This window comes from Anas platyrhynchos, chromosome 1, assembly GCF_047663525.1.
Source record: "Anas platyrhynchos isolate ZD024472 breed Pekin duck chromosome 1, IASCAAS_PekinDuck_T2T, whole genome shotgun sequence".
Classification (NCBI taxonomy): domain Eukaryota; kingdom Metazoa; phylum Chordata; class Aves; order Anseriformes; family Anatidae; genus Anas; species Anas platyrhynchos.
In genome coordinates this window covers 200,878,278-200,905,776 of record NC_092587.1, presented here as the reverse complement: position 1 = coordinate 200,905,776, position 27,499 = coordinate 200,878,278, and the positions used below count along the sequence as shown (strand labels likewise).

Below are 27,499 nucleotides of genomic sequence, written 5' to 3'. Positions count from 1 at the left end.
TTGTGCATGCAAATGTCCCAATATTTGCCTCGCATAAGTTTTTGGCAATATCTCTCGCCTGTCTGGCAGTGTCCATTTTCCTTGTTCTAACTTAGCCCCTGTTTTTTTCAGTTTCGTTTGTTCCTCAGGGGTAAACTTCTTTTCTCCTCCCTCTCGCCTTTCTTCCTCCCGTACTATATTAATTTTAGCGACCCAAGTCTTCAAGGTTGCTTCCTGGGCTTCTTTATCTGATAGGTTATTTCCTCTGGTTCGGTAATCTAATCTCTTTTGGTGTCCTTTCACATGTACCACTGCTATCTCCTTTGGTTCTCTTAATGCCCTTAAAATTTTTATTATTAATTCTTGATATATAAGATTCCTCCCTCTCTCTGGACAAGGTCTTTTTCTGACTTTCTCTTACTGCTGCTACAAAGATCTTGGCTTTTGCTTTTTGTTTTTCCTCATCTCTCCTAAAATATACGTGCTGTGCTTCCCTAAGTAATTCTTCTAATCCTCCTCTCTCTTGCCAGTCTTCCAGATTTTCTGATTTTTTTATGTCCCCATTTCTTTCTTGAAATTCCTTACATCTGTGGTATTTAATGGGACTGCCACAAACCTGATGCCTCCCTGATTGCTTCCGACGGGTACCTCTCTTAAGGAATACAGAGAAGATATCTCAGATACGGCAGTCCTGCTTCTCGTACATGCAGATGGAGGTTGGTCTAATTCTGGTGCTGTTGGTGGTGGAGGCAGGGGCAACGGTGGTACTGGTGGAGATACCACGGCCACCGCAGGGGGAGCTGCCAGGGGTGAATTGTTAGGATATGGAGGTGGTAGGTTATCCAATGGCTCCCATTTATCATCTTTTTCTTTTTCCTGTGTTTCTTCGTCAAATTTCTCGTCTGCTTTTAGTGTAAATATTGAGGCTGGAAAAGGACTTGAAGTCCTGATCCTTAATCCTGCATAATCACTTCTTCCTGGCTAAAAGGCTTCTTTGAATTAACATGTGTATTTAAGGCCTGGCAAATCCAGTCTTCAAAGGATCCAAAAACAGGCCAAAAGACACATGGTCTTAAAGGCTCCTTTGGCCATTCTATCATAAAATACTGGACCATTTTTAATTTACTTTGTCCTCTTCTGGGGCCCCTATCGTTCCAATTGCTAATCATTATTCCTAATGGACTTTCTGGTGGTATGTCAGTTAATTTGCTCCCTTTCCTCTTGTCCCTGGTCTTCAATCTTATTTGACCCATCTAGGAATTTTACTATGGCAATTCCCACAGGCCTTGGTTACCTTAGCAAGAGTGTCTTGCCGGGGATTTAGGACGTATCACCCACCCACGAATCCTATAGGAATCGCTTCGGTCCTTCACCGGCCAAGTCCCTCGCAGGAGACTGGAACCATGGTTAGAAGACCTCCACACTCGCTTCGGAACTGAGTTCCATCTCAGTCACACTGACACACACAGGCAACCAAATCCCACCCAACCGAACGGTATACGCCTTAAATACTTACGACTCTGTTGTCTTCGTTCGGATCTTTGCAAGCAGAATTACGGGCAAAATATAGTGCTGCAGCTGGCAAGGGAACTCATAAAAAATCAAAATCTTTGCTTACCTTTATTCAGGTTCAAGATGACGTTAGTCCCGACCTGACTCAAACAGGAGCCACCAAATGGTGGGGCACCTCTCCTAGATCAAATCAGAATTCAGGAACCAAAGCCATCCCGGACAAGCCCCCAGTTGTAATAAATGACTAAGTCCCAAACAGGATCACAATCAAAGTTTACAATTCATTAAATGAATAGAGGTAAGCAAACAGCACTGGGTGTGCCGGGAGTCTCTGCTCCACCAAGACGCACACAAGTTACATCAGGCGGCTGGCTTTTATGCTCCTAGGCTAATACATATTCATTACTACTTCTAGAAAAGGCAGGGTTATTATAATTAGTTGTTTAGTTAATTACTTATTACAATTAGTTATAATTAGTATAATTATCTTGCGGCCCTAGCATTGTTCCGTATTGACATGAATCAGATGAACACATTTCACAAAGCCCATCTTCCAGCTTTCAGAGAACTTTGCCAGTATTCATGGACTCCCTTCCGAGAAAGAAACTACTGGTACAAACACAGATGAATGTCAGGTCTCCCACTTGCAGGGACTTCGGGCTGCATGCTCAGCTCAGCTCAGCTCAGCTCAGCAGCTTGTGAAGGCAATGGAAGGGTTAGAGATCTCCTCCAGGAGATCCTGAGAAAGGCCTGAGCTCCTCTCAAGCCTCTATATCCCAGCAACACCTTGTACGTCCCTCCAGAGAGCAGCTCCTGGAAAGGTCCCTCTCCATGCTGTTGGCACCCTGATGGCTGCATTGGTGGTTGACTTCTCCTTTTGGCAGCTGGCGCATCAGCAGGGCATCAGTGCTGGAGGGCCTGGCAGCTACCCAAACGGGACTGCCCTCCTCTGCAGGCCTGTCTTAGTTCCTTTGCTCCTTGCTTCTTTTCCCTTAGGTGTACCTCCAGTTGGTGTCCTGAATTATGCCTGGCTGTTCTTGCATACCAGCATTCCTAGGGACACCATGCAGCGCTGCATTCAGGAGACGCTGCTCTTTCTGTCCTACACCCTCTCCAAGAAGCAGGATGTGGATTTCATCTTCAAGGACATTGGCCATTTGGTCTTCCGCAAGAGCAGAGTCCAAATGCAGTTCTCCACACACTTTGTTCAAAGCCTGAATAGTGACGGCCAGCTGCCGAAATCTTGCCTCACTCTAAGTTTCTCACTGCACCAGCACAGCCTACAGTTCCTGGGAAATCCCCCGAGACGCCATTGGGAGGGACTTCTCCTTCTGGGTCAGACTCGTCCCCTGATGAGGCAAAGGAGTTTTGCCCCTGCACAAAGCCGGGCAGTGATTCACCAGGTGCGGGCACTCGCTGCGCAGCTTGTGCTGCTTGTAAGGAGGGGTGAACACTAAGCCCTGCAAGCTCTGCCCGTGGACAGCAAGCTCCTCCTCCTCTCCACACCGATTCTTATTTGTTTTGGAAGAGGTGCCATTCTCTTCATGTACCAAGGGCTGGGGGGATGTCTATTCCCTGACCAGCCCACAGCAAGCCCCTCTCAGACACTGGCACCAAGACCAGCGCTCTACAGCCCTTGAATGCGGTGCCCCGGAGTCACACTGCTTTGGTCTTGCTTCTGGAATTGGGCTCTGCATACCTCGTGGAAGACCTGCAGGGGAAGGGCCTCTTCAAGCACCCAAGGGGTGTGCTTTGGAAAAGAAGGGAGATGCCTGGAGCTTCCCATAGCATTCAATAGAGCTTAGGCCCCTTCCACACTGGCCTCCTGGAGCTCCTGTCCACTGAGAGCCCCTCTGTGGGTTGGATGTGCCCAAAGGGAGAATGTGGGGCTACAATGGCAGCAGGGAGTCCCAGGACTCCCATCCCCACCTGTCAAATAGCGTTGGTGAGAAAATCCCTGTGATTCCAATGCCAAAGATGACATGAGCATCAGGGAAACCAGCGCAGACCCCTCACAGCTGTGAGCTGTGAGCAGCTGTGATCCCAATAAAGAATGTTGCTTCCTGCTGGAGGGACCAGCATGGGCTTTGTAGTGTGCTGATTTTACAGAAACAGAGCATGGTTGAGGTTGGGAGGTACCTAAGAGGTCAGCTTGGCCAACCCCTGCTCAAACAGGGGCACCCAGCACCAGTGTCCAAGGAGCATGTCCTGTGCAGATGACTCCCATCCCCACCCGTGAAATGCCAGTGGCATAGGAGACTCCCTTCTAGGCCAACCCATCTCCCAGCTTGCTCTGCCTTTTACAGATAGCACTGGATGAAGCAGGGAGGCTCATTCCCTGCTTCTTTGTGTGGCCACCAAGGAGCAGCACTGACGAGCCTTCTCTTTTCCTCCTTACAGGGATGTCTCCTGCTATTAAGAGCCAGCTGCTCACACGCCAGAGTCCCTCTCCAGCCAGACTCTCCAGGGCGACAGGGAAGGCACAGCTGGGCCAGGCTGCTGGGGAAAAAGAGCCTTCTCCCAGGTGAGGCTTGGGGGGAACTGAAAGAAGCAGCCCCTGGGTTCTTGTCCTTGAGTCAATGAGCAGCTTTCCTTGGACACAGGGATTTGGTGAACTCCACAGGAGTCCTGACACATGTCCCACCGACTTCCCTTTCCTTGCTGGGCACCTGATTGCTGAGTAGAAGCAATAGCAGAAAATCCTCCTCTTGTGTGCTTGCAGGCTGCTGACAGCACAGCAGGAGAGCTCCTCAAAGACTGCAGAAGAGGGGAAGGGCAAGTGCTCTGCTGCGACTTCTCTCAAAGAGAAAAACCTGCCCTTTCTGAGCCTTGTTTTCCTTTGTGAAGGACAGGGGCTCCTCCAAAGCCCACAGCAGTGAAAGTGCTCTTGCCCTTAGCTTCAGCTAAGTAGTGTTCTGATTTCACAGAAACAGAGCATGGCTGAAGTTGCAATGTACCTGAAGAGGTCAGCTTGGCCATCCCCCTGCTCAAACAGGGCCACCCAGCACAGTGTTCAAGGACCATGTCCTGTGCAGATGGCTTTCAAGTATCTCCCCTTGGCGAGGGAGAATCCACAGCCTCTCTTGGGAACTTGTGCCAGGGCTCGGTCACCCACATGTTACAGAAATGATTGAAGACATTCAGACAGAATTTGCTGGGGGTCAGTGCAGCAGGGGGGGAAGCATTGATCTGCCAGAGGGCAGAAAGGCCATGCAGAGGAGCCTGGACAGGTTGTGTCAATGGGCAGAGGCCAATGGGATGAGGTTCAACATGCCTAAGTGCTGATTCCTGCACGTTGGCCACAACAACCGCATGCAATGCTACAGACTTGGGGCAGAGTGACCGGAAAGCTATGCAGCCGAAAAGGATCTGGGGGTGCTGGTTGATGCTTGCCAGAACATGAGCTGACAGTATGCCCAGGTGGCCACGAAGGGCAACGGCATCCTGGCTTGAATCAGGAAGAGCGTAGCCAGCAGGACCAGGGAGGTGATCATTCCCCGGTACTCTGCTCTGGTGAGGCCGCACCTGGAGTACTGTGTTCCGTTTTGGGCCCCTCACTACAAGGATATCGAGGCTCTGGAGCGTGTCCAGAGAAGGGCTATGTAGCTGGTGAATGGTCAAACACAAGTCCTGTGAGGGAACTGGGGTTGTTTAGTCTGCAGAAGAGGAGGCTCAGGGTAGATTTATTGCTCTCTACAACTACCTGAAAGGAGAGAAGCCAGGGATAGAAGAATAGGAGCTTGCTTAATTGCATTAAAAATAGTTATTGCTGAGTGTCTGTGCTTACTACTGTGCAAATTAACCGAAACAAGGAGTCGCGAGGCCCTTCACAGAAGTTGTTTCCTGACAAAAAATGGGTCTCAAAAAATAGCTGCGACCGACCTTGTGGTTTGGACAAGAGCCAAGGAGCAGCTGCGTCATACAAAGGCAGGGGGTCAACCAGTGGTGATGAAGAGGAGTTATTGGACTTCATCGCCATGACCACGCTGGCAACCACCACCAGAAGGCCATGTTCCCAGCACTCTGCCCTCACTGTCTTGTTCCCCCCACCAGAGACGCACCAAAGAGGCGGCAGAAGCTCTCGGTGGCTTTGGGCCTCTGTGCCCGAGGCCTTTGCCCTTCCTCTGGCAGAAGATACAGAGGCTGCTGCTTGCAGTGGAGGCAGCTTGCAAGTGAACCTTTCAGATGTCAGTATCTGTGCTGTACGCACTTAATCGACTCTGCAGAGGGATTTGCCTCCCTGCTCAGCAGCAACCTGCATGGGGAGAACAAGAGCACAGGCACCATGTTCCCAGCTTTTAGCCATCGTCTTTGCCAGACCTCTGCCATGGGGAGAAAGCCTTGCCTTCCTCGTGGCTCCCTCATTGCAGGCTAAGGCACTGGTAATGACACTGGGGACGAAGACCTTTACTTGGTTTTCCGTTTCTACCGCATGGGCTGCAGGGCTGCTTTTGGCAGGGTGCTAAATCTTCTTCAGTTCTGGGGCCCTGCTGTGGGGAGAGGTGGGGAGCGGTGGCCTTTGGTCCCAGCTTAGCTCGGTGGTGGCCCTACAGGAAAGTGCTCCCTGACTGCACAGAGAGAGAGAAAAGCTGCTCCCCGACAGGGCAGCTCCTGACCCGTCCTCTAATGGCCCTGGCGACCATTTGGCAGTTCTGCCTGTCCCCCGCGCCACAAGCTGGCTGAGGCCTTGGCCTGTCCGCAGCACGGCTGCCAGCGATGCTGGGCGGCATCTAGAGCCAAGAGGCCTTTCCTTTTCTTTGTGCTGAAGGAAACTTTGTGCTCTCTGGAGAGACAGTGCCTCTTTGCTCCAAGTCTTGCAGGGTTGCCTCTCACTTTGTGAGCCCTGTTTTTCGTCAGCATTTGTGAGGGGCTTCTGGAACCCCCCGCTCACTTGTTGCGGCCAGGGCTTCCCCCCAGGATGTCTGGGCAAGGCCCATGCCGCTGGGCAGGCTCTGGGTGGGCCTTGTTCCCTGCAGGGGCAGGCGTCTGCCGCTGAGCCCAGAGCCCAGGAGCGGCTCCTGCACTTGCGGCTGCCCCTGCGCGGGCTGCTGCCGCTGTTTCTGGAACCTTCCTGAAGCCTCTGGCAGCTGGCGCCTGCGTGGCGGCCGCACGTTGGGCTTGGCAGCCTGGCATCTGCAGGCCGTGCCAGCCTGCAGCATGGCATTGGCGGCCTTGTTGCCGTCCCCAGGGCACGGCTGAAAGGGGATTTGGGGCATTTGCTTTCCAGGGGCTGGGCACGTTGGGGATGCAATACCCCACCACGTGCACAGGCAGTTCGCACTGAACAAGGTGGGCTTTGCAGCCTCGTCCTGCCCTCGTAGCCTGCTCCTTCCTGCAGCTGCCACCCCACAGCCCGCCTCCTCAAGCAGAAGAAACGCCCCAGCGGTAGCCTGCAAAGTGCAGGTGTGCCAGGGGCCCCTTGCTGCTCTGGCAATATGCACAACAGAAGAGCCCAGCTCCAGCAGAAGGACGGGATGCGTACTGCCTGGCGCTTGTGCGTTGCCTGTGGCCCGAGTGGGCAAGCCAGCATGTAGCCGGAGCCGGTTCTCAAGGCTTTCCCTATTAGTTGGGAACCCCGTGGAGGGTTTTTCCTGAGCTGAGGGTGTTGGCTGTGCTCTTCCTAGCCCAGCTCTTCTGTAGGGGCCAAAAAGGAGGGAGCTGGGAAGCTCCCAGACACTGAGGCCATCTCCAGGGCTCTCCGCAGTGACGCCATCTGGCACCTTCCCATGAGCAGTGGCCAAAGCACAAGGGCCCATCTTCTTTGTTGGGGAAGCCCCGCGCTGCATTTCCAGTGCCAGAAATACTGCTCCTCCTTTCTTGCTTTTCAGCGTGTCTTAGTACCTGGGCTGGGTGCCTCCTTCCTTATTAAAGTGGGGCTGCTCTTGTTTTTTGCTTTGAGCTCCTCCAGGTAAAGAAGCCCACTTTTCAGTTCTCGGAGAACTTTGCCTGTCTTCCCGGAGTCCCACATAAGAAAGAAAGAGACTTTTCCTGTTTCTTTCTCAGGTGAATTTGGCCGCATCGGCAGGAAAAGTGTCCTGACACATGTCCTACTGACTGTCTTTTCCTTGCTGGGCAGCTGCTTGGTGAGCAACGGCTGTTGCAGCACTTCCTCCCCTTGTGTGCTTGCAGGCTGCTGACAGCACATCAGGAGAGCTTGCAGGCTGCTGACAGCACGTCAGGTTCTTGCAGTGGAAAATTCCACTAACCTTGCATTTTCAAAAGGGATTGTGCGGGCATGGCAGTAGCATACCATGTGAAGTATTTTAAGCAGATAAGGGGAATGTCCCACAGTTGCAAAATGAGGAGGATAACTAAGAAAAGCAGGAGAAACAGGGCAAAAATCAGTAACAAACAAATAAATAAATAAATAAATCACGGGCCTTCTAGTCACGAGAGATGAAGAAAAAAATAATTAAAAAAAAAAAAAGGAAGAGGGGAAAATAAAGGTTGGTCAAATAAAATTGTACATATATGGTATAGTAGTAAGCATCGCGTGGTTTGTGAACCTGATTCTCCCCCTGTACTCAGCTCTGGTGAGGTCGCGCCATGAATACCCTGTTCAGTTTTGGGGCCCTCACTGCAGGAAGGACATGGAGCTCCTGGAGCACGTCCAAGGAAGGGGAAAGGAGCAGCCGAAGGGCCCAGGGAGCAAGTCGTGTGAGGAGTGCTGAGGGAGCTGGGGTTATGTAGCCTAGAGGAAAGGAGGCTTGGGGGAGACCTTATCACTGTGTACAAGGACCTCAGAGAAGGTTGTAGTGCGGTGGGGGTCAGTCCCATCTCCCAAGCAACAGGCGGTAGGAGAAGAGGAAAAAGTGGGGCCGCGGGAGGTTTAGGTGGATTTAGGTTTAGGTTTAGGCAAAAAGTCTTCAACAAAAGGGTTGTGAAGCATTGGAACAGGCTGCCCAGGGAAGTAGTTGAGTCACCATCCCTGGAGGCATTCGTAAGCCGTGCAGATCTGGTGCCGAGGGACACGGTTCAGTGGTAGATTCTATGATTCTGTACTTCTGTACTGGGCCCGGGTGCCAGGCTGGCATGGCCTGCACCACTCTTTCCCCTGAGATCAACGGCACAGAGAGGAGCACTGGAGGGAAAAGTCTGCCTGAGTTTTATTCAGAGCAGAAAGCAGCCGCAGCTGAGCTGAGGCTGGGGGCAGGATGTGGTGGGGCATCTGAATTCCTGGGGCGCTGTCCTGTGCCTCGCAGTGATGCTTCCGTGGGCGCTGCAAAGCTTCCTGAGGGCCAGCTGCCAGCTCCGAGCATCCTCCTGGTACTGGCACAGCCGGGCGCGGCTACTCTCGCTGTCCTGTGATGCAGCTGCAGCGGAAAGCCCTGCGCAGCGCGCGAAGTGCCCTCCTGATGCGGGAGGGCCGTGGCTGGCGTGCCGGGGCTTGTGCGAGGTCATGGATGCCTGTGGGGGACACAGAGGTGTAGGTTAGGGCCTGAGCGGGTGCTGGGCGAGCCTGTCCCCCCCTCCAAGGCCTTTCCCCGGGAAGGGGTGGCCCAGGACCAGCCAGCCCCGCTGCGCGTGGTGCTGCCAACCTTGTGCTTGCTGCTGCTCGCTGCGCTGAACAGGCCCGGCCAACAGATCCTGGGATGGTGCTTGTGTCTGGGATGTTGCTGGCTCATCTGCTGTCGTATCTTTGGTGCAGGAGGAGGACTGCGCTTGGCCTCCCTGCTCGATGGCCACCTGCATGGGGAGAAGAACAGCATGGGCAGCTGAGGAAAGGGATGTCAGCCCTTGTGCCTGGGCCATGTGGAAATGCAGAGCGGCAGGCAGCTCCCGGCATGCATATCCCACGCACTGCTTCTGCCTGGGGCTGCCCTGGATGCCTGGTGCCCACGGCACGTGCTGTGCTTACCTGGTGCCCAGGAACCAAGGGACTGGCTGCTGCTCCTGCTTTGTCAGCTGCTGCTGGGCGGAAATCTCTGCTGGGCTCCTGGAGAGGCTCTGCAGCCAAAGGAGAAGCCCCTTCTCCACCTTCTTCTTGTGGCGCTGCTGCTGCAGCGAGAGGGGCTTCATTGGCCTCCCCCACAGGGCCTCTGGCCAAGGCAGAGGCCGAGGATGTACATTCTGCAGGCTCTGGTGTGGGAGGAGGCACCCTGGGCACTGTGACCCAGGGAGCACTTGCTGCCTTGCTTGGGGCTCCCTGGATGATGGCTACAGAGTGGAGTAGGACTGCAGCCACGATGGTGTCAACTCTTTCATCCAGCTCTTCATCAGAGACACTGCAGGCATGTCGGGCACGTCCCTGGCTCTCCACCATCACGGCAGCGCTGTGCTCACTGGGGCTTGCACAGGCTGATGGCTTCGACTGTTGAGCCCCACGTGTCAGGGGAGGTGTTCTGTGTCCCTCATCTTCCAGAGCAGGGGCTGCTGGAGGACTTGCTGGCCTGCTCTGTGCCAGTGCTGTTGTGAGAGGCGTACTGTGCCTCTCTTCCCGTGGACCTTCTTCCAGGGGAGCAGCTGATGGGGCAGTGTCCGTGGTTTGCAGCGAGCCAGGAGAGGCACATGCTGGATGTTCTGCTTCTTGTGCTGCAGCCTCCCTGTCCACACTGCTGGCTGCGCTGCCCTCTTCCTGGGGAACGTCCTGTGGGTCTGTGAAGATGCTGGCGAACCTGGGGTTGATCCAGGAGTTGAGGATGACGATCCCCTCCTCTTCATCCCATCCCCCAGGACTGCTCTCTTTCCTGCCCCGGCCTTGGCTTGTCCCCTCGTTGCCTGTCCCCTGCCTGGGTTTGACGTGTTTCTCTCTCTGTTGTATTTTCTTCTTACCCTGGCCTGGGCTAGCTGCTGCAAGGTCTCTGCTGGAAGCCCTTGCTCCTGCGCATACCCGGGAATCAGGCCCTGGCAGAGCAGTGGTCCGCCTCCTCTCCACGTCTGTCTGGACCCCGGCTGATCTCGTTGCTCTCCCTGTGCTTCCCGTGTGTGCCAGGTCCCCCAGTGCTCCAGCCAAGGCAGATGCTGAGGATGTAGATTCTGCAGGCTCTGCTGTGGGAGGAGGCACGCTGGGTCCTGTGGCCGAGGGAGCACTTGGTGCCTTGCTCACGGCTCCCTGGCTCATGGCTACAGCACAGCGTAGGACTGTGGAAAGGTCGGTCTTGACTCCTTCATCCAGCTCTTCATCACAGGCACTGGAGGCATGTCGGGCACGTCCCTGGCTCTCAACCATCACCTCAGTGCTGTGCTCACTGGGGCTTGGAAAGGCTGATGGTTTTGACTGTGGAGCCCCACGTGTCAGGGGAGGCGTCCTGTGTCCCTCATCTTCCAGAGCAGGGGCTGCTGGAGGACTTGCTGGCCTGCTCTGGGCTGCTGTTGTTGAAGTGAGAGGCGTGCTGTGCCTCTCTTCCCCAGGAATTTCTTCCTGGGGAGCAGCTGATGGGGCAGTGTCCGTGGTTTGCAGCGAGCCAGGAGAGGCGCTTGCTGGGTGTTTTGCTTCTTCTGCTGCCTCCCTGTCCACACTGCTGGCTGCGCTGCCCTCTTCCTGGGGAACGTCCTGTGGGTCTGTTAAGAGGCTGGCGAACCTGGGGTTGATCCAGGAGTTGATGATGACGATCTCCTCCTCTTCATCCCATCCCCCAGGACTGCTCTCCTTCCTGCCCTTGCCTTGGCTTGTCCCCTCGTTTCCTGTCCCCTGCCTGGGTTTGACGTGTTTCTCTCTCTGTTGTTTTTGCTTCTTACCCTGGCCTGGGCTAGCTGCTGCAGGGTCTCTGCTGGAAGCCCTTGCTCCTGCGCGTACCCGGGAATCAGGCCCTGGCAGAGAAGTCGTCCACGTCCTCTCCAGGTCGGTCTGGACCCCGGCTGAACTTGTTGCTCTCAATTTGCACCCCGTTTGTGCCAGGTCCCCAAGTGCTGCTGATCGTTGGCCGTGTTCCCAGTTTTTTTGTGTCTTCTCCAGCACTTCAGACACGCGGGAGTGTGCTGTGTCCCGCAGTGCCGTGCAAGAGTCTGCAGGGCTGTGTGGGGCATGGTGCCAGCTCTTCTTTAAATTCTGGGGCCCACTTGCGGGCTGAGGTGGTGTTTTGTGTCCTTTGCTCGTGGGAGGTCTGCCCACGGGAGGAAGCCTTGCCTCCCTCATGGCTCCCTGGTTCCAGGCAAGGCCATTTCTTATTGCAGTGGAGACAAAGGCCTTTATTGCGTCTTCCATTTCTTCGGTAGGGGATGCAAGGCTGCTTTTGGATGAGTGCCGACTCCTCCAGTTTTGGTCCGCTGCTGTGGTGAGAGGTGGTGTTCTGGGGCCTTTGGTCCCGGGACCTCTGCCTGAGGGAGAAAGCCTTGCCTTGCTGCTGGCTCCCTCATTGCAGGCTAGAGCTTTTGTTATGACAGTGGACACGAAGGACCGTATTTCATTGCCCACGTCCTCGTCAGGGTCCACAGGGCTGTGTGGGCCACGTTCCCGCCTCTCTGCCCTCACTGCCCTGTCCCTGTTGCCAGAGATGCAGGGAAGAGGTGGCAAAAGCTCTTGCTGGCTGCGGGCCTCTGTTCCCAATGACTTTGCCCTTCCTCCCCCTGAAGAAGCAGAGGTTGCTGCTTGCAGAGGGGGCAGCTTGCAAGTGGCCCTTTCAGGCGATGATGCCTGTGCCGCAGGCACTTGCTTGGGTGCTGCTGCCTGAGTCGCTGCCTGCCTTGGCAAAGGCGGCAGGGCTGGCAGCTGGATTCTCTCGGCCTGCCTCACCCCACGGTGAGGCAGTGTCTTGATGTCTTGCGGCTTCTTCTCCATCTGCAAGAGAAGGCAAGGAGAAAGGCCAAGTTACTTGGGCCATTTCTGCCATTCCGCTCAGTGTACCCCCTAGAAGTGCTGCTGTGAGCTGCCCTGCAGCAGCCCCCGGCACGCCCTGGCAGCTGCCCATGCAGAGCGGGGCTCAGCCTGCCAGGGTAATGCCCTGCCTGTCTCCTCCTGCAAGTGCTGCCTGCTCATCGCAGGCTGCCAGGGCTGCCAACGATGTTCGACCGACCCCTCCTGGGGCTCCCGACTCCGTGTGGCAGTTGCCAGTGTGACGCACGCTCTCTGGGCACGACCGCACTGGCAGCCTGTCCGCATGGAGGGACGGTGGAGGCAGCTCCTGGCTGTGCACAGCCAGGTTGAATTAGGCCACGCTGCTCTTTGTGCCTCTGGGCACAGAACTGCCAGGGCCACGTGGGCTTTGGCTGTCCTTGGGGTGGGCTCTTCATGGAGAAACCCCAGGTTTGGGAACAACTGTGTCCAGGTCCGAGGGGCTCAGGGCCAGCTGGCCGGCTCGCTCCAGCACCGTTCTCCTCATCCTGGTGCTCTCCGTGCCATCCCATCACGCTGCTGTCCCTGTCTCGCTCCCTGAGCCTCACCTGGCGCCGCTCCTGCACGCTCCGCTGCCCTTCAGCGGGCTGGGAGTCATCCTTATTCTGCTGCTCCATGCTATGCTCCAGGTCCTCTGACCAAGAACTCCAACGGGCACCCAGGGGAGCTGCTGCCTCCTGACAGAGCTGCTCTCCTGAGAGTGAGTGGGCAGCCCGGGGCTCAGGCTTTATAAGGGACACCGTTGCCGTGGGTACCCCTCCGTGTCACAATGGCCTTTGGGTACGCATCACAATGCTCCGGTGGTTGCCATGGGGCCCTCAAGCCCATATTCTGGCAGACACCCCAGGGACACCGTCTCACACACCCACAGCAGGGTCTGCATTGGCAGGCACCTCTGTCTCCCTCCAGCCAGTGCCCCCGGCTCAGCCCCAGCTCAGTCTTTCTCAGGGGAGTCAGCTTAGCTCCCTAACTGCTCCCATCAAGTGCTCGTTACCTGCTCTGCCAGGAGATGCTCTGCTCGGTCGTCCGCGTAAGCTTCCTGGCTCTTTTGCCTGACTGCCCACATATCAGCAGAGACTGCACTCGAGCTTGGACGCCCATCAGGCAGCCCTGGCAGTGCAGCTGGAGCAGGAGCAGGAGCAGGAGCAGGGATTCCTCCCGTGTCCGGGCAGCCAGAGGCCTGTGGCTCTAGGCACTGTGAAGTGCTCCCAGAGAAGGCGGGCGCCAGGGAGGCGGTGGAGCTGGCAGAGAGGTGGCTTGAGGCAGGCTCTGGTGGGGCTGTGAGAGGAAAGCCCTGGGCAGCCGCAGGAAGATTCCCTGCTCCTTGCTTTAAGAGCAAGCTGTGGAGAAGCTTTCAGCAGCAGAGCCACAGCTGTGCCATGCTGCTGTTTAGCCCGCAGCTTCTCTGGCTGCTGAAGCAGGTCCTATGCTTTGAAACAGTGTTGGTAACACAAGGGCGTCTTTGCTGGAACAGGTTGCCCAGAGAGGCTGTGGCGTCTCCATCCTTGGAGATCTTCAGAAGCACAATCCTCGGAATTGTGCGTAAAGCTAGTCCTTTGGGGAGAAAGGAAGGGAATTGGAAAAACAACCCCAAAACTAGGGAAAAGGATAAAAAAGCACAGGTTAGATATTGTCCAATTGTCTGGCCTGAAAAGCCATTAAAAGGAACTTTGCTCCTTTGGCCACAACACAGGTCCGATGAAAATTCCCGCTTCAAGTTTACAGGTAAACAATAAGACTCCTTTTCCGCAGGAGGAATCAAGTTATGCTCCCTCTAACCCTAACATTGCAGCCGAGGCAGCAGGAGCTGCACCAGCAAGGAAGTATATGTGTAAGTGTATGTGCTTGAGACAAAGTATTGGATCTGCTTGAGACAAAGTATTGCTGTGAAGGGAGTGACTCCTCACTCTAGAGTAACACTTGTAACAGTAACAGTAGAAGTTGTTGTACAGCAGATACAACATGAGAATCCTGTAAGGGGATGGCCTGTCCCGAATGGCAAGGGGTAGTACTGGCTCTGCGGCAATAAATGCAGGAAGGTGCTGCCCCTTGGCTGGAAGGCAGCTTGCACCCTGGGGGCAATAATTCCACATGTACCTATTATTGAAGACCCACAACGCCAAAGCCCCCCTGAGACCGCACGCAGAATTACGAGGACTCCAGATAATCCTCTAGGAAACCGAACCAGGGAATTTCACTCACTGGAGAACTAGAAAATAACACTCTGCACGCAGTCCAGGCACTACGAGAGGAGCTAAGAAGCTTCTCAGAAACAGTACTTGTGTTGGGTCTGTCTGAGCTGGAGTCAGCTTTTCCCTGCAGCAGCCCACACAGTGCTGTGCTCTGCACTCGTAGCTGGAGCAGCACTGATATCGCTCAAGTGTTGTGTCTGTTGCTGCGTAGTGCTGGCACGGCATCAGGACTCCTTCCAAGCCCCCAAGAGCCAGCAGGCTGGGGGTGGGCAAGCGATGGGGAGGGGACATTGCCAGGGCAGCTGACCTAAACCAACCAAAGGGATATTCCATAACACCTGATGTCACACTCAGCAATAAAAAGGGGGGCTCTCCTGGGGGAGGGGGCTGTTCCTCCTGAACAACCACTATGCGTTTTGAGGCCCTGCTTCCCAGGACGTGGCCGAACATCGCTCGTTGATGGGAAGTAGAGAATATTTTTTTTCCCTCTCTCTGTGCTTCCGCACTGACTTATTGTTTCTCTTGTTTCTTTTTTTCCTCCCCATTCCCTTTCCCTTTAATTAATCCTTTCTCACCTCAAACCTCGAGTTCTCTGTGTTGTATTTTCTCCCCCTGCCTCTTTGAGGAGAGGGGGAGTGAGAGAGCGGTTGTGGTGGAGCTCGGCTGCCCACCTGAGTCAAACCACAACAGGCCAACAGGGCTGCTGGTATTGGCTGTGTTCCCTGTTCGCTGCAAAGTGCCTGTGCACGTGGTGGGAGATTGCATCCCCAGCTTTCTCAGGCCCTGGAAGCAAATCCCCCCAAAGCGGAGCAGTGGTGTCACGAGCGGAGCCCTGGAGGCAACCGCGACTGTCTGAAAGGCAGGCATCAAGAATGCGGGCATGTCAGAGGAGGAGCAGCAAGATGCTGTTGATTGCGCCACTCAGACCTTGGCGAAGCACATCGAGAAGGGCATTGCTGTGCACATCGGGAAGGAATTTGACAAGAAATAGAATCCCACTTGGCACTGCAACACAGGAGGGAACTGCGGCAGCTACGTGACTCCTGAGAGCACGCACTTCACCTACTTCTAGCTCAGCCAAGTTGCTATTCTTTTCGAGTCTGGTTAGAACCACGGACTCCCACTGACACTTGCATCTGGTTACAGGACTTTGCTGGCTCCTATGGCTGGTTACTTCAGCCTTCCTGAGGAAACAAACCTTGGTCTTCAAGGGCAATGGCAGGGACTATGCTATAGCAGAAGGTCTTACATTGTGGATATAAGAAGGAAAAATACAAAAAAAAAAAAAAGTCTTCCTTGTATTTATTTATTTATTTTTCTCAAAGGTTTCATCTTTGCTAGTAGAGCTTTTGGAGGAGTTTGGACTCTCAGAGTTCTCTAGCCATCTACAGTGTTGCCTCATTTCAGCTTGTGTTATGTGAGTACCGGCGGTGTTTTGTTCTTCCTGTTCCAAACATCTCCTCTTTTTATTTTCTTGTATTGCTGGATACACTAAGAAACACGGCTATGCTGTCACAAAGCCCGAACGCTTTCTTTTTCTGCTGATGCCTCTTGGAAATTGGGTTTGGAAAATAAACGCCAAGCCCCAATTTAAAATGTTGAAATTAAAAGATTTGGATCCATACAAGTCCATGCATCCGGATGAGATTCATCCCAGAGTGCTTGGAGAGCTGGCTGACATCATCGCGGGACCTCTCTCAGTTATTTTTCTATGGTCTTGGCAATCTGGAGAGGTCCCAGTAGAACGGCAGCTGGCAAAAGTTGTACCAATTTTCAAGAAGGGCAAAAAGAAGACCCCGGTAATTACAGGCTTGTCAGTGTCAGGTCAGTGCCTGCTAAAATTAGGGAGAAGATTATCCTTGAAGTTATTGAAGAGCACCTGGGGGACAGTGCAGTCATTTCTCCCAGCCAACATGGGTTCACGAGGGTTAGGACCTGTTTAACAAATTTCTTTTCCTTTAGAACAATTTTCATTTCCATGGGCGGGCACAGCCCACAGATCCCAGGCTGCCAAGCAGGTGCCAGCTGCCAGAGGCTGCAGGAAGGTTCCAGAAGCAGCGGCAGCAGCCCGCGCAGGGGCAGCCGCGAGTGCAGGAGCCGCTCCTGGGCTGTGGGCTCAGGGGCAGACGCCTGCCCCTGCAGGGAACAAGGCAAACCCAGAGCCCAAAACCTAACCCAGAGGTACTGCATCCCCAACTTTCCCAGGCCCTGGTAGCAAATCCCCCAAAACCGGAACGGTGGCGTCAGGAGCGGAGCCCTGAAAGCAACCGCGACAGTCTGAAAGGCAGGCATCAAGAATGCGGACATGTCAGAGGAGAAGCAGCTGTTAATGGTGCCACTCAGGCCTCCCTGCCCACGCTGCTGGATGAGCTGCCCTATTTGTGGGGAAAGGATTGTGGTTCCTCGCAGAGGCTGGGGAACCTGGGCTTGATCCAGGAGTTGAGGATGACAACGTCTTCCTCTTCAGCCTGTGCCGCAGGCACGTGCTTGGGTGCTGCTGCCTGAGTCGCTGCCTGCCTTGGCAAAGGCGGCAGGGCTGGCAGCTGGATTCTCCCGGCCTGCCTCACCCCACGGTGACAGACATCAAGACACTGCCCACGGTGAGGCAGTGTCTTGATGTCTTGCGGCTTCTTCTCCATCTGCAAGAGAAGCGAGAAGAAAATGCAAGTTACTGCAAAGTAAAAAAAGTCTGCCTGAGCTTTTATTCTGAGCAGAAAGCAGCCACAGCTGAGCTGAGGCTGGGGGTAGGATGTGGTGGGGCATCTGAATTCCTGGGGCACTGTCCTGTTCCTATCAGTGATGCCAGCATCCAGCACCGAGCGCCCTCCTGGTACTGGCACAGCCGGGCGCGGCTACTCTCGCTGTCCTGTGATGCAGCTGCAGCAGAAAGCCCTGCGCAGAGCACGAAGTGCCCTCCTGATGCGGGAGGGCAGTGGCTTGCGTGCCGGGGCTTGTGTGAGATCAAGGGTGCCTGTGGGGGACACAGAGGTGTAGGTTAGGGCCTGAGCGGGTGCTGGGCGAGCCTGTCCCCCCCCTCCAAGGCCTTTCCCCGGGAAGGGGTGGCCCAGGACCAGCCAGCCCCGCTGCGCGTGGTGCTGCCAACCTTGTGCTTGCTGCTGCTCGCTGCACTGAACAGGCCCGGCCAACAGATCCTGGGATGGTGCTTGTGTCTGGGATGTTGCTGGCTCATCGGCTGGCATATCTTTGGTGCAGGAGGAGGACTGCGCTTGGCCTCCCTGCTCGATGGCCACCTGCATGGGGAGAGGAAGAGCACGGGCAGCTGAGGAAAGGGATGTCAGCCCTTGTGCCTGGGCCATGTGGAAATGCAGAGCAGCAGGCAGCTCCTGGCACGCACACCCAAAGCACTGCTTCTGCCTGGGGCTTCACTGGATGCCTGGTGCCCACGGCACGTGCTGTGCTTACCTGGTGCCCAGGAACCAAGGGACCGGCTGCTGCTCCTGCTTCGTCAGCTGCTGCTGGGCGGAGATCTGTGCTGGGCTCCCGGAGAGGCTCTGCAGCCAAAGGAGAAGCCCCTTCTCCACCTTCTTCTTGTGGCGCTGCTGCTGCAGCGAGAGGGGCTTCATTGGCCTCCCCCACAGGGCCTCCAGCCAAGGCAGAGGCTGAGGATGTACAGTCTGCAGGCTCTTCTGTAGACTGTACATTGCTTCTTTCTTATTTCTTTTCATGATTTAAGAAAGAAATAAATGGCAATTCTAGAATTTTCTTCCCACACCCAAATGGGTCACCGCACACACTTTGTGGGATGTACTCGAGGCTTGTATGGGACAGAAACGAGAGAATTTTATTCTCAGTCCTGGGTTGCTCAGCTCAGTTGTGGCCCTACAGGAAGGAAACTCCCTGAGTGCAGGGAGAGAGAGAGAAAAGCTGCTCCTTGACAGGGCGGCTCCAGCCCCACCCTCTGACAGCCCTGGCGGCCATTTGGCAGTTCTGCCTGCCCCCCGCGCCACAAGCTGGCTGAGGCCTTGGCCTGTCCGCAGCACGGCTGCCAGCGATGCTGGGCGGCATCTAGAGCCAAGAGGCCTTTCCTTTTCTTTGTGCTGAAGGGAACTTTGTGCTGTCTGGAGAGGCAGTGCCTCTTTGCTCCAAGTCTTGCAGGGTTGCCTCTCACTTTGTGAGCCCTGTTTTTCGTCAGCATTTGTGAGGGGCTTCTGCATGCCCCCCGCTCACTTGTTGCGGCCAGGGCTTCGCCCCAGGATGTCTGGGCAAGGCCCATGCCGCTGGGCAGGCTCTGGGTGGGCCTTGTTCCCTGCAGGGGCAGGCGTCTGCCGCTGAGCCCAGAGCCCAGGAGCGGCTCCTGCACTTGCGGCTGCCCCTGCGCGGGCTGCTGCCGCTGTTTCTGGAACCTTCCTGAAGCCTCTGGCAGCTGGCGCCTGCGTGGCGGCCGCACGTTGGGCTTGGCAGCCTGGCATCTGCAGGCCGTGCCAGCCTGCAGCATGGCATTGGCGGCCTTGTTGCCGTCCCCAGGGCACGGCTGAAAGGGGATTTGGGGCATTTGCTTTCCAGGGGCTGGGCACGTTGGGGATGCAATACCCCACCACGTGCACAGGCAGTTCGCACTGAACAAGGTGGGCTTTGCAGCCTCGTCCTGCCCTCGTAGCCTGCTCCTTCCTGCAGCTGCCACCCCACAGCCCGCCTCCTCAAGCAGAAGAAACGCCCCAGCGGTAGCCTGCAAAGTGCAGGTGTGCCAGGGGCCCCTTGCTGCTCTGGCAATATGCACAACAGAAGAGCCCAGCTCCAGCAGAAGGACGGGATGCGTACTGCCTGGCGCTTGTGCGTTGCCTGTGGCCCGAGTGGGCAAGCCAGCATGTAGCCGGAGCCGGTTCTCAAGGCTTTCCCTATTAGTTGGGAACCCCGTGGAGGGTTTTTCCTGAGCTGAGGGTGTTGGCTGTGCTCTTCCTAGCCCAGCTCTTCTGCAGGGGGCAAAAAGGAGGGAGCTGGGAAGCTCCCAGACACTGAGGCCATCTCCAGGGCTCTCCGCAGTGACGCCATCTGGCACCTTCCCATGAGCAGTGGCCAAAGCACAAGGGCCCATCTTCTTTGTTGGGGAAGCCCCGCGCTGCATTTCCAGTGCCAGAAATACTGCTCCTCCTTTCTTGCTTTTCAGCGTGTCTTAGTACCTGGGCTGGGTGCCTCCTTCCTTATTAAAGTGGGGCTGCTCTTGTTTTTTGCTTTGAGCTCCTCCAGGTAAAGAAGCCCACTTTTCAGCTCTCGGAGAACTTTGCCTGTCTTCCCGGAGTCCCACATAAGAAAGAAAGAGACTTTTCCTGTTTCTTTCTCAGGTGAATTTGGCCGCATCGGCAGGAAAAGTGTCCTGACACATGTCCTACTGACTGTCTTTTCCTTGCTGGGCAGCTGCTTGGTGAGCAACGGCTGTTGCAGCACTTCCTCCCCTTGTGTGCTTGCAGGCTGCTGACAGCACATCAGGAGAGCTTGCAGGCTGCTGACAGCACGTCAGGTTCTTGCAGTGGAAAATTCCACTAACCTTGCATTTTCAAAAGGGATTGTGCGGGCATGGCAGTAGCATACCATGTGAAGTATTTTAAGCAGATAAGGGGAATGTCCCACAGTTGCAAAATGAGGAGGATAACTAAGAAAAGCAGGAGAAACAGGGCAAAAATCAGTAACAAACAAATAAATAAATAAATAAATCACGGGCCTTCTAGTCACGAGAGATGAAGAAAAAAATAATTAAAAAAAAAAAAAGGAAGAGGGGAAAATAAAGGTTGGTCAAATAAAATTGTACATATATGGTATAGTAGTAAGCATCGCGTGGTTTGTGAACCTGATTCTCCCCCTGTACTCAGCTCTGGTGAGGTCGCGCCATGAATACCCTGTTCAGTTTTGGGGCCCTCACTGCAGGAAGGACATGGAGCTCCTGGAGCACGTCCAAGGAAGGGGAAAGGAGCAGCCGAAGGGCCCAGGGAGCAAGTCGTGTGAGGAGTGCTGAGGGAGCTGGGGTTATGTAGCCTAGAGGAAAGGAGGCTTGGGGGAGACCTTATCACTGTGTACAAGGACCTCAGAGAAGGTTGTAGTGCGGTGGGGGTCAGTCCCATCTCCCAAGCAACAGGCGGTAGGAGAAGAGGAAAAAGTGGGGCCGCGGGAGGTTTAGGTGGATTTAGGTTTAGGTTTAGGCAAAAAGTCTTCAACAAAAGGGTTGTGAAGCATTGGAACAGGCTGCCCAGGGAAGTAGTTGAGTCACCATCCCTGGAGGCATTCGTAAGCCGTGCAGATCTGGTGCCGAGGGACACGGTTCAGTGGTAGATTCTATGATTCTGTACTTCTGTACTGGGCCCGGGTGCCAGGCTGGCATGGCCTGCACCACTCTTTCCCCTGAGATCAACGGCACAGAGAGGAGCACTGGAGGGAAAAGTCTGCCTGAGTTTTATTCAGAGCAGAAAGCAGCCGCAGCTGAGCTGAGGCTGGGGGCAGGATGTGGTGGGGCATCTGAATTCCTGGGGCGCTGTCCTGTGCCTCGCAGTGATGCTTCCGTGGGCGCTGCAAAGCTTCCTGAGGGCCAGCTGCCAGCTCCGAGCATCCTCCTGGTACTGGCACAGCCGGGCGCGGCTACTCTCGCTGTCCTGTGATGCAGCTGCAGCGGAAAGCCCTGCGCAGCGCGCGAAGTGCCCTCCTGATGCGGGAGGGCCGTGGCTGGCGTGCCGGGGCTTGTGCGAGGTCATGGATGCCTGTGGGGGACACAGAGGTGTAGGTTAGGGCCTGAGCGGGTGCTGGGCGAGCCTGTCCCCCCCTCCAAGGCCTTTCCCCGGGAAGGGGTGGCCCAGGACCAGCCAGCCCCGCTGCGCGTGGTGCTGCCAACCTTGTGCTTGCTGCTGCTCGCTGCGCTGAACAGGCCCGGCCAACAGATCCTGGGATGGTGCTTGTGTCTGGGATGTTGCTGGCTCATCTGCTGTCGTATCTTTGGTGCAGGAGGAGGACTGCGCTTGGCCTCCCTGCTCGATGGCCACCTGCATGGGGAGAAGAACAGCATGGGCAGCTGAGGAAAGGGATGTCAGCCCTTGTGCCTGGGCCATGTGGAAATGCAGAGCGGCAGGCAGCTCCCGGCATGCATATCCCACGCACTGCTTCTGCCTGGGGCTGCCCTGGATGCCTGGTGCCCACGGCACGTGCTGTGCTTACCTGGTGCCCAGGAACCAAGGGACTGGCTGCTGCTCCTGCTTTGTCAGCTGCTGCTGGGCGGAAATCTCTGCTGGGCTCCTGGAGAGGCTCTGCAGCCAAAGGAGAAGCCCCTTCTCCACCTTCTTCTTGTGGCGCTGCTGCTGCAGCGAGAGGGGCTTCATTGGCCTCCCCCACAGGGCCTCTGGCCAAGGCAGAGGCCGAGGATGTACATTCTGCAGGCTCTGGTGTGGGAGGAGGCACCCTGGGCACTGTGACCCAGGGAGCACTTGCTGCCTTGCTTGGGGCTCCCTGGATGATGGCTACAGAGTGGAGTAGGACTGCAGCCACGATGGTGTCAACTCTTTCATCCAGCTCTTCATCAGAGACACTGCAGGCATGTCGGGCACGTCCCTGGCTCTCCACCATCACGGCAGCGCTGTGCTCACTGGGGCTTGCACAGGCTGATGGCTTCGACTGTTGAGCCCCACGTGTCAGGGGAGGTGTTCTGTGTCCCTCATCTTCCAGAGCAGGGGCTGCTGGAGGACTTGCTGGCCTGCTCTGTGCCAGTGCTGTTGTGAGAGGCGTACTGTGCCTCTCTTCCCGTGGACCTTCTTCCAGGGGAGCAGCTGATGGGGCAGTGTCCGTGGTTTGCAGCGAGCCAGGAGAGGCACATGCTGGATGTTCTGCTTCTTGTGCTGCAGCCTCCCTGTCCACACTGCTGGCTGCGCTGCCCTCTTCCTGGGGAACGTCCTGTGGGTCTGTGAAGATGCTGGCGAACCTGGGGTTGATCCAGGAGTTGAGGATGACGATCCCCTCCTCTTCATCCCATCCCCCAGGACTGCTCTCTTTCCTGCCCCGGCCTTGGCTTGTCCCCTCGTTGCCTGTCCCCTGCCTGGGTTTGACGTGTTTCTCTCTCTGTTGTATTTTCTTCTTACCCTGGCCTGGGCTAGCTGCTGCAAGGTCTCTGCTGGAAGCCCTTGCTCCTGCGCATACCCGGGAATCAGGCCCTGGCAGAGCAGTGGTCCGCCTCCTCTCCACGTCTGTCTGGACCCCGGCTGATCTCGTTGCTCTCCCTGTGCTTCCCGTGTGTGCCAGGTCCCCCAGTGCTCCAGCCAAGGCAGATGCTGAGGATGTAGATTCTGCAGGCTCTGCTGTGGGAGGAGGCACGCTGGGTCCTGTGGCCGAGGGAGCACTTGGTGCCTTGCTCACGGCTCCCTGGCTCATGGCTACAGCACAGCGTAGGACTGTGGAAAGGTCGGTCTTGACTCCTTCATCCAGCTCTTCATCACAGGCACTGGAGGCATGTCGGGCACGTCCCTGGCTCTCAACCATCACCTCAGTGCTGTGCTCACTGGGGCTTGGAAAGGCTGATGGTTTTGACTGTGGAGCCCCACGTGTCAGGGGAGGCGTCCTGTGTCCCTCATCTTCCAGAGCAGGGGCTGCTGGAGGACTTGCTGGCCTGCTCTGGGCTGCTGTTGTTGAAGTGAGAGGCGTGCTGTGCCTCTCTTCCCCAGGAATTTCTTCCTGGGGAGCAGCTGATGGGGCAGTGTCCGTGGTTTGCAGCGAGCCAGGAGAGGCGCTTGCTGGGTGTTTTGCTTCTTCTGCTGCCTCCCTGTCCACACTGCTGGCTGCGCTGCCCTCTTCCTGGGGAACGTCCTGTGGGTCTGTTAAGAGGCTGGCGAACCTGGGGTTGATCCAGGAGTTGATGATGACGATCTCCTCCTCTTCATCCCATCCCCCAGGACTGCTCTCCTTCCTGCCCTTGCCTTGGCTTGTCCCCTCGTTTCCTGTCCCCTGCCTGGGTTTGACGTGTTTCTCTCTCTGTTGTTTTTGCTTCTTACCCTGGCCTGGGCTAGCTGCTGCAGGGTCTCTGCTGGAAGCCCTTGCTCCTGCGCGTACCCGGGAATCAGGCCCTGGCAGAGAAGTCGTCCACGTCCTCTCCAGGTCGGTCTGGACCCCGGCTGAACTTGTTGCTCTCAATTTGCACCCCGTTTGTGCCAGGTCCCCAAGTGCTGCTGATCGTTGGCCGTGTTCCCAGTTTTTTTGTGTCTTCTCCAGCACTTCAGACACGCGGGAGTGTGCTGTGTCCCGCAGTGCCGTGCAAGAGTCTGCAGGGCTGTGTGGGGCATGGTGCCAGCTCTTCTTTAAATTCTGGGGCCCACTTGCGGGCTGAGGTGGTGTTTTGTGTCCTTTGCTCGTGGGAGGTCTGCCCACGGGAGGAAGCCTTGCCTCCCTCATGGCTCCCTGGTTCCAGGCAAGGCCATTTCTTATTGCAGTGGAGACAAAGGCCTTTATTGCGTCTTCCATTTCTTCGGTAGGGGATGCAAGGCTGCTTTTGGATGAGTGCCGACTCCTCCAGTTTTGGTCCGCTGCTGTGGTGAGAGGTGGTGTTCTGGGGCCTTTGGTCCCGGGACCTCTGCCTGAGGGAGAAAGCCTTGCCTTGCTGCTGGCTCCCTCATTGCAGGCTAGAGCTTTTGTTATGACAGTGGACACGAAGGACCGTATTTCATTGCCCACGTCCTCGTCAGGGTCCACAGGGCTGTGTGGGCCACGTTCCCGCCTCTCTGCCCTCACTGCCCTGTCCCTGTTGCCAGAGATGCAGGGAAGAGGTGGCAAAAGCTCTTGCTGGCTGCGGGCCTCTGTTCCCAATGACTTTGCCCTTCCTCCCCCTGAAGAAGCAGAGGTTGCTGCTTGCAGAGGGGGCAGCTTGCAAGTGGCCCTTTCAGGCGATGATGCCTGTGCCGCAGGCACTTGCTTGGGTGCTGCTGCCTGAGTCGCTGCCTGCCTTGGCAAAGGCGGCAGGGCTGGCAGCTGGATTCTCTCGGCCTGCCTCACCCCACGGTGAGGCAGTGTCTTGATGTCTTGCGGCTTCTTCTCCATCTGCAAGAGAAGGCAAGGAGAAAGGCCAAGTTACTTGGGCCATTTCTGCCATTCCGCTCAGTGTACCCCCTAGAAGTGCTGCTGTGAGCTGCCCTGCAGCAGCCCCCGGCACGCCCTGGCAGCTGCCCATGCAGAGCGGGGCTCAGCCTGCCAGGGTAATGCCCTGCCTGTCTCCTCCTGCAAGTGCTGCCTGCTCATCGCAGGCTGCCAGGGCTGCCAACGATGTTCGACCGACCCCTCCTGGGGCTCCCGACTCCGTGTGGCAGTTGCCAGTGTGACGCACGCTCTCTGGGCACGACCGCACTGGCAGCCTGTCCGCATGGAGGGACGGTGGAGGCAGCTCCTGGCTGTGCACAGCCAGGTTGAATTAGGCCACGCTGCTCTTTGTGCCTCTGGGCACAGAACTGCCAGGGCCACGTGGGCTTTGGCTGTCCTTGGGGTGGGCTCTTCATGGAGAAACCCCAGGTTTGGGAACAACTGTGTCCAGGTCCGAGGGGCTCAGGGCCAGCTGGCCGGCTCGCTCCAGCACCGTTCTCCTCATCCTGGTGCTCTCCGTGCCATCCCATCACGCTGCTGTCCCTGTCTCGCTCCCTGAGCCTCACCTGGCGCCGCTCCTGCACGCTCCGCTGCCCTTCAGCGGGCTGGGAGTCATCCTTATTCTGCTGCTCCATGCTATGCTCCAGGTCCTCTGACCAAGAACTCCAACGGGCACCCAGGGGAGCTGCTGCCTCCTGACAGAGCTGCTCTCCTGAGAGTGAGTGGGCAGCCCGGGGCTCGGGCTTTATAAGGGACACCGTTGCCGTGGGTACCCCTCCGTGTCACAATGGCCTTTGGGTACGCATCACAATGCTCCGGTGGTTGCCATGGGGCCCTCAAGCCCATATTCTGGCAGACACCCCAGGGACACCGTCTCACACACCCACAGCAGGGTCTGCATTGGCAGGCACCTCTGTCTCCCTCCAGCCAGTGCCCCCGGCTCAGCCCCAGCTCAGTCTTTCTCAGGGGAGTCAGCTTAGCTCCCTAACTGCTCCCATCAAGTGCTCGTTACCTGCTCTGCCAGGAGATGCTCTGCTCGGTCGTCCGCGTAAGCTTCCTGGCTCTTTTGCCTGACTGCCCACATATCAGCAGAGACTGCACTCGAGCTTGGACGCCCATCAGGCAGCCCTGGCAGTGCAGCTGGAGCAGGAGCAGGAGCAGGAGCAGGGATTCCTCCCGTGTCCGGGCAGCCAGAGGCCTGTGGCTCTAGGCACTGTGAAGTGCTCCCAGAGAAGGCGGGCGCCAGGGAGGCGGTGGAGCTGGCAGAGAGGTGGCTTGAGGCAGGCTCTGGTGGGGCTGTGAGAGGAAAGCCCTGGGCAGCCGCAGGAAGATTCCCTGCTCCTTGCTTTAAGAGCAAGCTGTGGAGAAGCTTTCAGCAGCAGAGCCACAGCTGTGCCATGCTGCTGTTTAGCCCGCAGCTTCTCTGGCTGCTGAAGCAGGTCCTATGCTTTGAAACAGTGTTGGTAACACAAGGGCGTCTTTGCTGGAACAGGTTGCCCAGAGAGGCTGTGGCGTCTCCATCCTTGGAGATCTTCAGAAGCACAATCCTCGGAATTGTGCGTAAAGCTAGTCCTTTGGGGAGAAAGGAAGGGAATTGGAAAAACAACCCCAAAACTAGGGAAAAGGATAAAAAAGCACAGGTTAGATATTGTCCAATTGTCTGGCCTGAAAAGCCATTAAAAGGAACTTTGCTCCTTTGGCCACAACACAGGTCCGATGAAAATTCCCGCTTCAAGTTTACAGGTAAACAATAAGACTCCTTTTCCGCAGGAGGAATCAAGTTATGCTCCCTCTAACCCTAACATTGCAGCCGAGGCAGCAGGAGCTGCACCAGCAAGGAAGTATATGTGTAAGTGTATGTGCTTGAGACAAAGTATTGGATCTGCTTGAGACAAAGTATTGCTGTGAAGGGAGTGACTCCTCACTCTAGAGTAACACTTGTAACAGTAACAGTAGAAGTTGTTGTACAGCAGATACAACATGAGAATCCTGTAAGGGGATGGCCTGTCCCGAATGGCAAGGGGTAGTACTGGCTCTGCGGCAATAAATGCAGGAAGGTGCTGCCCCTTGGCTGGAAGGCAGCTTGCACCCTGGGGGCAATAATTCCACATGTACCTATTATTGAAGACCCACAACGCCAAAGCCCCCCTGAGACCGCACGCAGAATTACGAGGACTCCAGATAATCCTCTAGGAAACCGAACCAGGGAATTTCACTCACTGGAGAACTAGAAAATAACACTCTGCACGCAGTCCAGGCACTACGAGAGGAGCTAAGAAGCTTCTCAGAAACAGTACTTGTGTTGGGTCTGTCTGAGCTGGAGTCAGCTTTTCCCTGCAGCAGCCCACACAGTGCTGTGCTCTGCACTCGTAGCTGGAGCAGCACTGATATCGCTCAAGTGTTGTGTCTGTTGCTGCGTAGTGCTGGCACGGCATCAGGACTCCTTCCAAGCCCCCAAGAGCCAGCAGGCTGGGGGTGGGCAAGCGATGGGGAGGGGACATTGCCAGGGCAGCTGACCTAAACCAACCAAAGGGATATTCCATAACACCTGATGTCACACTCAGCAATAAAAAGGGGGGCTCTCCTGGGGGAGGGGGCTGTTCCTCCTGAACAACCACTATGCGTTTTGAGGCCCTGCTTCCCAGGACGTGGCCGAACATCGCTCGTTGATGGGAAGTAGAGAATATTTTTTTTCCCTCTCTCTGTGCTTCCGCACTGACTTATTGTTTCTCTTGTTTCTTTTTTTCCTCCCCATTCCCTTTCCCTTTAATTAATCCTTTCTCACCTCAAACCTCGAGTTCTCTGTGTTGTATTTTCTCCCCCTGCCTCTTTGAGGAGAGGGGGAGTGAGAGAGCGGTTGTGGTGGAGCTCGGCTGCCCACCTGAGTCAAACCACAACAGGCCAACAGGGCTGCTGGTATTGGCTGTGTTCCCTGTTCGCTGCAAAGTGCCTGTGCACGTGGTGGGAGATTGCATCCCCAGCTTTCTCAGGCCCT

General features: G+C 56.1%; 3 protein-coding genes and 1 pseudogene across 3 annotated transcripts in view; 2 read left to right on the top strand and 2 right to left on the bottom strand.

Moving 5' to 3' along the window:
* Window positions 1-27,499, top strand: part of LOC119716545 (uncharacterized) — a 79,558-nt gene that overhangs the window by 31,098 nt on the left and 20,961 nt on the right. The gene's annotated exons all lie outside the window — the stretch shown is intronic.
* On the bottom strand, window positions 8,430-12,943 carry LOC113840915 (uncharacterized). Its single transcript, XM_027447663.3, has 4 exons — window positions 12,811-12,943; window positions 9,350-12,208; window positions 9,030-9,177; window positions 8,430-8,898 (listed from the first exon to the last, which is right to left on the bottom strand). The coding sequence occupies exons 1-4, from the start codon at window positions 12,877-12,879 to the stop codon at window positions 8,780-8,782; spliced, it is 3,195 nt and encodes a 1,064-aa protein (XP_027303464.3). The 5' UTR covers window positions 12,880-12,943; the 3' UTR covers window positions 8,430-8,779.
* Window positions 15,317-17,281, top strand: LOC113842010 (dynein light chain 1, cytoplasmic-like; annotated as a pseudogene).
* LOC113842007 (uncharacterized) lies at window positions 20,690-27,443 on the bottom strand. The gene is made up of 4 exons (XM_072032814.1): window positions 25,071-27,443; window positions 21,610-24,468; window positions 21,290-21,437; window positions 20,690-21,158 (listed from the first exon to the last, which is right to left on the bottom strand). Exons 1-4 carry the CDS (start codon window positions 25,137-25,139, stop codon window positions 21,040-21,042), a joined length of 3,195 nt encoding a protein of 1,064 aa, XP_071888915.1. The 5' UTR covers window positions 25,140-27,443; the 3' UTR covers window positions 20,690-21,039.